General features: G+C 44.6%; 1 protein-coding gene across 1 annotated transcript in view; it reads left to right on the top strand.

The window, feature by feature from the left end:
• Positions 1–1,842: 1,842 nt before the first annotated feature.
• PHLPP1 (PH domain and leucine rich repeat protein phosphatase 1) overlaps positions 1,843–11,213 on the top strand; it is a 208,650-nt gene continuing 199,279 nt past the window's right edge. Inside the window, exon 1 of the mRNA XM_032872281.1 lies at positions 1,843–3,508. Coding sequence (XP_032728172.1) covers positions 1,957–3,508 — 1,552 coding nt within the window. The 5' untranslated portion in view covers positions 1,843–1,956. The remainder of the gene's footprint in view (positions 3,509–11,213) is intronic.

Below are 11,213 nucleotides of genomic sequence, written 5' to 3'. Positions count from 1 at the left end.
AATAAATAAAATCTTAAAAAAATAAAAAATAAAAATGGAACTCTGTGCTGTTGATTGAATTGAAATGCAGTAAAAATTAGTTTAATGAGGCCAAGGGGTAAGAGTTCAAAAGAAAGATGTAGAAAATCATTTTCAGGAATTTCAAGAATTAAGAGAAATATTTATTTTTATCCTGTCGGCATCCTTCATTCCTCTTCAGCGGAATTGTGTGGATAAAGTAAGTGTGACTTTTCTTGCCCTTATCAATTTATTTCAGCGACAAGTTCTAGCTGATCTCTCTTTCTTTTTTCCTTTTTTAAAAATTTTTTTATTTTTAAGGAATCGCTTACTCTCAAGTGGGACTCGAACTCATGAACCCGGATCAAGAGTCCCATGTTCCACTGATTGAACCATCCAGGAACGCCTCATCTCTCTTTCTCTCTCCTTGGCACCCCACACCCCCCTCAGATTTAACCACTTTACTGAAGTTAAGGCAGGCCCTGGATAGTAGGAGTTGACAGAATCTCACATGTGAAAATCCAGATTTATAAAACGATCTGGGGGAATGGTAATTCAATTAAAAACGTTTGTTAAATTCTTTTAAATAGCAAGATATTCTAGTGTAGCCTACAGTATTGTTTTAAGTGATAAGAAAGTGCAACTTTTCAGACCACAACTAAACATTGCGGCAGCAAAAACCAATTTTTTTCTTAGTGTTGAAAGAAAAAAACAAGGTAAGACATAAGAGAGTATACACAAGACGAGCCAATCTCATATCCCACCACGTCTCCAGTCCATCATTTCTTGAACTTTCCGCTGCTTCGGTTGTCATTAAGTTACTCCAAACTTTAAGGTCAATGGGAAAAAACAAGACCCTCAACCCTTTGCCTTTTTCCTTCTCATGTATAGTTGCAGGAGAGGATTGACTCGGGGTTGTAAGATTAACAAAAAGCGCTTTCAACAACTGTCCCAAGTTAGAATTTCCAGTCGCTGTCTTCCCTGGCCTGGAAAAAGCGGGGAAAGTGAGGCTGGCCACTTTCACCCCCAGCTATCCTGTGGCGCTCTGGGTGTGTTTTCACATCTCATTCAGTGGGTGGAGGTGAGAACCACGGAACGGGGACCTTCACACCGCGTAGAGTTCCTAAAAGCCCTCACTTTAAATCATTAAGGAAAACGAAAGCCTTGTGGGGAGCGGGAATGGGCGGGTTGGGCACAAGTTAATGAACAAGAACATGCCCAGGTACGGAGTTTAACAGCAGAGGGCACAGTACCCACTGCCGGTAGCTAGCGGCTGGCTGCAAGGAGGGGCAAGGAACTCTGGGGCTTGTGGTTCGCCATGTTTTCCTCGGGCACGTTTGTTCCCTCAATAGAACTACAGCTCCCAAGATGCACCGCGCGCCTCTCTCTTCTTAGCCGGCCCCTCTCCCAAGGCCAGCGCGGAACCTCCCGGGACCTGTCTTCCCCCGCCCTCCGCCCCGCCCCGCCCTCGTACGCACGCGTCACGTTTGTTTACCCTGAAGCCCCGCCTCCCCGCCGTCCTCCGGCTCTCTCCACTCCTCCCGGGAATGCCGTCATGCCAATAATGCATATTCATGAGGCCCTCGTGGAGCTCCCGCCCTGCCCGCCTCCCGCCTTCCCGCTCCAGGCGCGTGATTAATATTCAATGAGCCCGGCTACGCGGCTGATTCGCCGCGGCGGGCGGGGTTTGCGCTCCCGAGCCCGCGACCCGGGCGGGGAGGGCGTGTGGCGGCGGGGGGGCGGTGGCGGCCGGGCGGGCGGGCGCGCGGGATGGAACACCGAGACACCGACGGAATGCTCCGAATTGCCACATAATCCCCTGGAACGGCCGCGCCGAACGCCATTGGCTTCTCCCTTCTCCCCGCGCTGCCGCCGCCGCGGTCTCCCACCTTCGCCTCCCCGCCTCCCTCTTCTCCCGCTGCCTCCGGAGCTGGGGGGGAAGCGCGAAGCCCCACTGCAATGGAGCTCGCCGCCGCGGCTACGGCGCAGCGACTCCCAGAGACCAGCAGGGAGGACCGAGCTCCGTCTCCGGCGGCGGCGGCTCTGGCGGCGGCGGCGGCTCTGGCGGCAGCGGCCGGGGGCGGCCGGAGCCCGGAGCCCGCGCTGACCCCGGCGGCCCCGACCGGCGGGGCGCGGGACGAGGCCGCCGGCGAGGCGCAGCCGGGGCCGCTGCCGGGCCGGGCGGGAGGCACGGGTCGCCGGCGGCGGCGCGGGGCGCCCCAGCCCACCGCCGGCGGGGCTGCCCCGGTTCCCGGGGCCGGCAGCGGCGCCAACTCCCTCCTGCTGAGGAGAGGGCGGCTGAAAAGGAATCTGTCCGCGGCCGCCGCCGCCTCCTCGTCCTCCTCCTCGTCGTCGTCGTCGTCCTCGGCCGCTGCCGCCTCGCACTGTCCCGGCTCCGCCGGCCTCTCTACCTCCTGCTCGGCCTCGGCGTCGCTGTGCACCCGGAGCCTGGACAGGAAGACGCTGCTCCTGAAGCACCGGCAGATGCTGCAGCTGCAGCCGTCGGACCGGGACTGGGTGAGGCACCAGCTCCAGCGGGGCTGCGTGCACGTCTTCGACCGCCACCTGGCCTCGACCTACCTGCGCCCGGTGCTCTGCACGCTGGACACCACGGCCGGCGAGGTGGCCGCCCGCCTCCTGCAGGTGGGCCACAAAGGCGGCGGCGTGGTCAAGGTGCTGGGCAAGGGCCCGGGCCCCGCGGCCGGCACGGAGCGGCCCCCCGACGTGGGCCCCCGGCTCGCGCCTGCGGAACCCCGGGACTTGGGGCCGCCGCCCGGGAGGAGCGGGCTGGCTGCCGTCGGGGGCCCGCCGCGCGCGCCTCCCGCGGACCTGCAGCTGCCGGGCGGCCGGGACGGGTGGGCGCGCCGCGCCTCCCGCGCCAGCCCCGCGCCGTCGGACTCCAGCCCGGGTGAGCCGGGCGCCCCGCAGCGCCTGGACGGCGCAGCCGCCGGCCCGGCCTCCGACACCGAGAGCTTCAGCCTGAGCCCCAGCGCCGAGAGCGTGTCCGACCGGCTGGACCCCTACAGCAGCGGCAGCGGCTCCTCTTCGTCGTCCGAGGAGCTCGAGGCTGACCCGGCCCCCGGCCTGTCAGGGGTTCCGGGCCAGCCCTGTCTGCCCGGCCGCTCCGCGCGGGCCCGGCTCGGGGCGGGCACCCGGCAGCCTTCCCCGACGGCCTCCCCGCCTCCGCTGCCGCCGAAAGACCCGAGGGGCGTCGACCGCCCGGGAGGGGCCGCCCGCGACCGGCCTCGGGAGGAAAAGGCCGCTGCAGCCGTGGCCCTTAGCCGCCCTCAGCCGACCCCGGGTGGGAACGGGGCGGCCCCGGAGAAAGCGCCTCCGCCGCCCACCCTGTATGTGCAGCTCCACGGAGAGACCACCCGGCGCTTGGAGGCGGACGAGAAGCCATTGCAGATCCAGAATGACTACCTCTTCCAACTGGGATTTGGGGAGTTGTGGAGGGTGCAGGAGGAAGGCATGGACTCGGAGATTGGCTGCCTCATCCGCTTCTATGCAGGTAAGGAATTCACCTGTACGGTGACGCTTGGGGTGTAAACGCTTGCAGGTCCGGAGGAATGGGTGCATTCGGCCGTCTGTCCCGACCAGGGTGCGTGCACGTCCTCGGGAGTCTTTGTTCTTTACAGCTTTCGCCTGCCCTCTGTGCCATCCTAAATGGAGCAATTGTAAAATCGGCGAGTTGCTGTCAATCTTGGGGACCTAGAGGTGGGGAAGCGCTGTTGGAAGAGGTGGCACAGCCACCAGGAAATACAGGTAGCAGATACTTCTGAGAGAGGTAGTGGTATTTTTAACAACGAGGGGACTCCTTCAGGCCTCCCTCGAGGGCTTGTTGGGTTTGAGGCAGTCTGGGATTTCAGGTAAAGGATCTCGTACACATCATACCAACCGAGGGAAATGACCGACAGACAAGCTTCAGGTCACTCTTTGTTTACTCGTCCACAGTTGGTCATTCCTGTGTGGTCCCCAGGAGCTTCTTGTCACCTGGGGCGCTCGTTCAGCTCTCTGTCATGCTCGTCTGCCCACTGAGCCCTCCCTAACAGATGGGACCCTTCTTAGGGATTTTTTTTCCCTAGAGCTTTTTTGCTTTATTTCAGTTTCACCTGCAAGTTTGATTCTTGCAACAAAAGTGATGCTGCCTATTTTTTTTTTCTCATTTCTTACTTCCAGCCTCTATAACCCGGTCTGGCCATTGCAGTGTGACCTGCAGTAGAGATCACAGTAAGACTTGAAGTGGTCACCGTCTCTTGAGATGGAATCTAAAATCCTCCTAATTCTTTTTTTTCGGTTCTAGATGAAAACTTTAATTCTTCTGTCCCCTCCCCCTGGCTTTTTGAGATATGATTGGTGTATTAGATGTAATTCTTGACTCGGAGTGACTAATGTTTTTCTCTTTATTAGAGACTTAGTGGGTGCTAAATTAGGGAGCTATGGATCCTGGTTGTTATACTGGAGCTTTCTATTTGCATCTTTTTCCTCCTCTGGTTTAAACAATTAGGTTCTTAGTGATAATAAATTTTATTTAAATAAAGTTAGCATAACCAAATTAAATCAGGAGAGTTAAATTTTCCTCAGCTTTACTCTTCTAGTTTGTAGGTGCTGGTGGAAAAATAATCATACTTGTAACTTTATTAATCTGTTGCCATTCTTTCTAATTTAATGTTTTTAGGTCAACTTGTGTCTTAGTGGCAGCTTAGTCAGTTTGAATGAAGAAATCTTTACTCCCACATTGAAATATGCAAGACCAGTAGCATTCCTGGTGAGATGTTAAGCTTCATTGAAGTTTTTTTGTAATTCAAGTGGATTTCTGATGGATTTTTGCCTTATAAAGAAAATCATATCATCATACAATAGCATTTGCAGTATCTAAAGATAATATCTCAACGGCATGACATGCTTTAAAAGTTTATGACCTAGATAATCGGTGTTTTTTGTTTTTGTTTTTAAGTTGTAGGAGCAACAACCATATCCTTTCCTCCTGGAGCTCATGTATTTTGTAAAATACTGTTATTTTGCAAAAGCATTAAATGGTAATCACACTTGGAAAGAGAATGTTAATGTGAGAATGCTAAATGCTCTTATAACCAAACTAGTTAAATTGAGTGAAGTATATATAAAGCAAAGGATATGTAGAGTAAACCGTATTGAACACATTTTATATAGAAAGAGCTCTGCTTTTCTTGTTTTCCACACGTTGATTACAATAAATGTCCATGGGAAAGGTTTTGGGTGTCCTAGTCATGGAATTTAAATCTTTGATTCCCTTGATTGCCTCTTCAAGTGTGTCTAAATATTCTAAGTGAGTGATGTACAGTGCATTTGTGTGTGTGTGTGTGTGTGTGTGTGTGTGTGTGTGTTTAAAGCTTATCAATAAATGACAGATTTTCTTTCTGGTTGAATCTTAAATTTCTGGTGTGATCATTTTACTCTTAAGTTTTGCTTTTGTAAAAGCCGTAGTTATTTTTTTCTGGACTTACTTGCTTCATCTCTGTATATACAGTGTAAATACATACGCACCTTTGTGTATACACTTGTAAAAATAACTAATAAAATGGGGATGTCACACACAGTATCCAACCTATTCTTGAATGTGAAGCCATTGTATAGGTGTCCTAGAAGGAAGATGCTTGATTGTTATAGAGATGGCTAGTCGTTTATTTTTGTTTCTATACAGAGTTGAGCCCATTTTAAACCCAAGGTAATATACAAAATGTCTGTTGATACTCATTTGCCACAGAACAAAATTCAGCATGTAGTGAACCCACTTGAACTTTTGCAAGAGAGTTTAGTTATTGATGAACAAAAGGGCCTTTTCCTGAGGTGGTCTTACATGTTACAGGAACACTGTCAGGATTTCACAAAGTGAAGGTTTGTACCTGGCTGGAGGAGATTCCTAGAAATTCCCTTTGCAGGGGAATGTAGGACACCCAACGGGAGTGTTACATTTTGGTAGTAATTCTTTTCCTTGGGAAAAAGAGAATTAAGGTTTGTTTTAGAGGACACCCTTTAAGAGGGTGTTGTGTGCCACATTTGTTTTTAGATTTTACGTATAACTTAGTCTTAAATTTCTTGCTGCACATCTTTTTTGTTTATATGTGTAGTTGGAGTTAAGGATAGATTAGGAAGTTGCCTTTGAAGCCATTTGAATACCTTACTGCATTTAAATTAAGCTCATTATCTGCTGTCTAGTTATCTAGTCAGCTCCTTTTTTTTTTTTTTTTTTGAGAAGTTCTTGTCCAGCAGAGAACTTTCATTCTTTTGAAGGTCACCTTTCAGTGGAATTTCAGTATTTATAACTTGACACAAGTTATTATTAAAAGTCTTTGAAAGGCATTTGCAGTCTTTGAATATTTAAATACTTATTTGGGTAAGGTAAAATGAAAGTCTTTAATGAACTATAAGGTGTTGGATGAAAGGTGCTATCTAATTACAGAGTTGTTAATGAAAACTTAGTTTGAAAATTGTTATTGTAAAAAAGAAAATTGTTATTGTATCTTTCAAGCATTCTTTTAGCTGATTTAAAATATGACAAAATTTAAGTGGCTTTATATGAAATGACTGGTTTTAAGTATTTTAAGTACATTAACATTTAATTTCCTTTTAAAATGAACCATCTTAAATTCTAATTGGAAGAGAGTAATTTTGGGTTAAAATTTTTAAAAATTTATGTTGCTCGATGTAAGTAATGGACTTCAAAAGATTAATGAGCTTTGTGTTTTGGACTCCCTGGGGAGTCTGAGTCATTGACCAAGGGCAGTCTTAAACTACATATTTTTTGACTTGCACCACCTTTTAGATTTCGTGGTCTAGCTACTTCAGTTCAAATTGCAATACTGGGAAAGGATGTTGAGAGAGTGGAGAGCACACCCACTGTGTCTAGTGAATCTTGGACAAGATATTTTTATTTGAGTTCTTGGGATCGCTTAGGAGAATGATCTCCTAACTCCTCTCATATTTCTTCTCTTTTTCTCTGTTGGGAATGATCAAACCTTACGTGGTTTCCTACATGGAAACCAAGAAGGGGTGGTTCAGCATTAAGCTGCAATATTGACCAGCAGGCTCTTATTACTATAATTACAGCAGTATTGAGTAACGTGCTATGAACATGTGACACCAGTGTGTGCTTCAACAGTCCTTTCAATTTTAAGAACAAAGGGTTTAACTTTATTTTTGTTGTTTTGTATTTACGTTTTAAATTTGTTGTTTTTGATATAAAGTGCATGCTGTCTTTTCCATCATAACTGTGGTTTGGGAACATCTATTAATATGTTGGGTTTTATTATCTTCAAAAATTTTAAAGGGCTTTCACATCAATTGTCTCATTCGTCCTTTCAAAAACATTATTAGGGAGGAGACGGTGTCAGTCCTCTTTTCAGATGGAGAAACATGCACAGAGAGGTTTGCCTCTTGCTTGTGGTTTTTCAGTCCTTGGCAGAGCTGAGAATAGAGAGCTGGGATGTTCTGTTTTGCAATTCATATCACTTTCCATGAATCGATGCTGAATTTCATTTACACTTGATTTTTTTCACTTGGTTAGAAGCATTCAGAAAATACGTTATTTTTGTTGGTAATGAGGTGATATTATCCTCCAGTCCAAAGTGGTATTCCTTGTGAAGTGTTGATGGCCCTATTTTTTTTTTTTTTTTAAATCATGCTGCCTTTAAAAACCTCAAGTAACAAGCCTGGCAAATAGGCAATACAGAAAGAGCACTGAAGTGTTGTAAATATTCTGGTTGCAATAGTCAGGCTTGCATTCAGGTTGTTAGGAAATGAAGTTTACTTAATGACTATTTCTTTTATTTAACCATGCCTCGTTTGTTAAACTGTAAATCTTCCTTGGGTAAAGCGAATTAGCACTTCATCTGAAAAGTGGATAACTTTTCAGGGTGGAGGTGTGGCAGTTCAGTTCCTTTAAAACATAGCCTTACTTGTAAAGTGTTGAAGAGTTACATCAGAAAAGTCTTTGCTTACATCTTTTATTTTAAAATAGAATTGTTGGTACTTTCATGATAGTGTTTCATTGGTGTTACTATGCTCTTGTTACAGTTATTTTTATAATTCATATATTATAGAAAGCTAGAGAGTAAGCGCCTCTCCCTGAATTTCATAGTTGTTTCTACAATGTGTCTTTTGTGCTCAGTGAAATAATTGCAGGGAGAGGAAATGTTTAAGTTAGGTTGTAAAGTTGTATCTTTTTGTTGCTATACGATTGTTAAAAACACCGCCTTAAATGATTGATTATCCAAAGGTCATTATTATTTGTTAAAGTGTTTTTGTTGTTTCTTATTCTCTTTCTTTTTAAAGCCCTGAATTTGATTTATTGGTAACATAACATTCACTGACACTCTTTATGATCCAAGCCTAGTGTAATACTTGGCATTTTAGTTCAAATATTTGTTGAGTTGAATTTGTGGAATTTTGTTAAGCAGCTGGTGGTGTATGCCCTGATTCTTAAGCTTTCCATCCTGTTTGGGTCCCCAGGGATGTGTTAAACACACGTACACACACAGGCATTTCTCCCAGGGCAGGAGATTTTAGATGTGCCACATACTGTTAATGTCTTCTGTTGCATGTGATCGGAGCTGTTTGTGGATTTGGAGAGAGCAGTTCTTTCTCAAAGTTTTCTTAGAGTTAACAGGTGTTTTTTCCCCTTCTTTTCAAAGGCATCTCTTACCTCAGCTTGGAGATGAATTTAATGAGACGTCTGTCAAATGAGGCATCTTAGATTTAATGATTTTGTTATGTGCCAGGATTGAACACAGTTCAGTCTATCTGGACAGGAGAAGGGTTTAGTTGTACTGTGGGAGTCAGGAGATCCTGAAGCCAATCGGTAGAAAAGCGTTTCCTTTAAAAAAGATGCCTGACATTTTGAAAAAGAGAAAGAAGTTATCAAAATATCTGGGAAAGTGAAGCCTTAAAAAAAAAATTTCCCACTTCCTAAAACCCACTCCACCTCTTTAATCCCAAGCATCTGGTGCAACGCTGGTAATGAGGGGTTTTGAATCTGGCCTCCTGTCCCTGTGCTTCTAGGGCAAGCCCTTTTTTTTTTAATACTTATCTTTGGTTTTCTAAAGATAGTATAATTAAGGCAAAAAAAAAAAATTGGCCATGTGGATTCTTTAGACATATTAGGTATTTATAACCTAGTAAGTGTGTGTGACTGGTTGTGTTTTGGTTTGCGTGATTTGTGTGAAACTTCAACTCTCGGCTTTGAGAGATTTTGATAAATTTGAAACTCAGGGATCTGAAAAGAGTAGATCTTAATATTGGAATATTTGGTTAACTGTGAAATAGCAGCTCTTCCAGGTTGCTTGGTGTAGCTTTGAGTCAAGCATGGTGACAGCTCGTGCATTACTGCCGTGTCACTACACTTGGATTTAGATAGAGGTGGAGTGGTTTTGTTACGTACTTTGTATGTAATAGATGCCTGGGATACCTTTTAGTCTGTTTAATGAAACAAAGCATAACCTTCTCAGAATACCAAGTTCTTGCTGAAATAATTGTTTCCCTGTTGTATTTTTACATCTGTTGCTTTCATACATTGTAAAATGTGTATCATGATAAAGTGTCTCATTCCGGTACAAGTCCAGGAGCTCTTCTGAGTTTGGAACCTAGAGGTTCTATTAGAAGAGGAGTGGAAAAGTCTATTTGTAGGTTGAACACACTTTATAAGTTTGTAAATGTCAATATTTTAGCAAAAGACAAAACAAATTCAGAATTTTGGGCATATACTTTCCCAAATGAGACTAAAATTAAATTAGTCTCATTTCCAGTTATGTGAAAGCATTCAGTTGAAGACTGAACAAAATTTGAAATAATTTTGTTTTAGACCATTTTAATAAGGAGTGAAAAAATCTAATTAGAAATTTGAGGTTTGAGAGGATTTGAATTGGTTGATTTTTCTTTTTAGCTTTTTTTTTCCTGCATTTTTTTTCAAGCTGGAAGAGTTTTCTATTTGTTGCTGTCTATTTCTACTGACTCCTACATCTGGTGAAAATAAGTTAGAGAATGAATCTTGTCATATATCTGCCTATATGTTAGAGTATTTGGGCTTTCTTTTCAACTATGAGGCATGGTTTTAAATACAGTGAAAGTATGATCTCTACTTGTTTCCCTTGCCTATTCAATAATTATCTGGATTTTACAGTCAGTTCACTCCTGACACATGGTTCAAAGTGAAATTTTATGCATAGAACCAGTTTATTTTTTTACTTTGTCATTTATGAGAAATTTATTCCTAAGGAATTCTGTCTTTATTCCCATCCATGTATTTTGAGCGCTTGTCTGGCTGTGTCTTAGTCCTGGTGGGTGCTACCTTACTGTTTTTAAGTTTGGCTGATGTGTCCTGGGGTCAGGTGGGAGTAACCTTGGTTGGTGTTTTGTATGTTTGTTTGTTTTGTTTTTTCAGAATAACTTTTGGGGAAAAAATTACGTGGCTTTATCTCACACTGTGAGAAAAAGTGGTGTGTAGTTTAAGGAAATTAGTCTGAAAGCTGGGAAACTTGGCACGACTTTGGGCGTTCATTTTAACCTATCCTGGGCGTTTCTTTCCTGGTCAGTAAAGTGATGAGCTTGGAGTGGAATAAGTCTAAGATCGCTTTCCCCTCTTAATATTTTGGGGCTCCATTGGAGAACCATTCCTTCTCATTAGAAAGACTAAAGTTATTGTTTTAAGTTCTGTAAGACCCATCTCTGGGTTTAAAAGGGTCCAATCCCCTGCATTTTTTCAGGGAGAAAAGAATGGACTTGGCCTTCATGTATGCAAGATAGCCTGAGGTTGACAACCCGAGTAGATCACCTTTTTGGTGTGGATTCAGACTAGTGACAGTATAGGGGACATTTGATTCACTCTCTCTCTGCCAGCCCTGCTGGAGAGAAATTTAAAGAAATACATGCTTTTTAAAGTTAGAGTTTTTTCCTAAGTTGATGCATAAAGCAAGATCCTTTCATAATTCAGTTTTCCAAGTTTATTATAATGGTAACTCTGTATTTGAGGTATTCAAATGTGCAAAACTTACTAGTTCGTTTTAGTTCTTGATGAGCTGTGTGCCTATCTCCTTGTGCCTAGAGTCTCAGGAGAAAAAAGCACTTAAAGAAAATGAGTTTTTGTATTGTTAATTTGATTAAATGATAGAATTTAGGATCCCACAGAGGTCCTAACATCTGTATCTTTATAGATGAAGAAAGGAAGCCCATAGAGGTTAAGT

This window comes from Lontra canadensis, unplaced genomic scaffold (genome assembly GCF_010015895.1).
Source record: "Lontra canadensis isolate GAN:19392208 unplaced genomic scaffold, GSC_riverotter_1.0 scaffold44, whole genome shotgun sequence".
Taxonomy (NCBI): domain Eukaryota; kingdom Metazoa; phylum Chordata; class Mammalia; order Carnivora; family Mustelidae; genus Lontra; species Lontra canadensis.
Note: the sequence above shows the minus strand (reverse complement) of the source record. Positions and strands in the feature narration are given on the sequence as shown.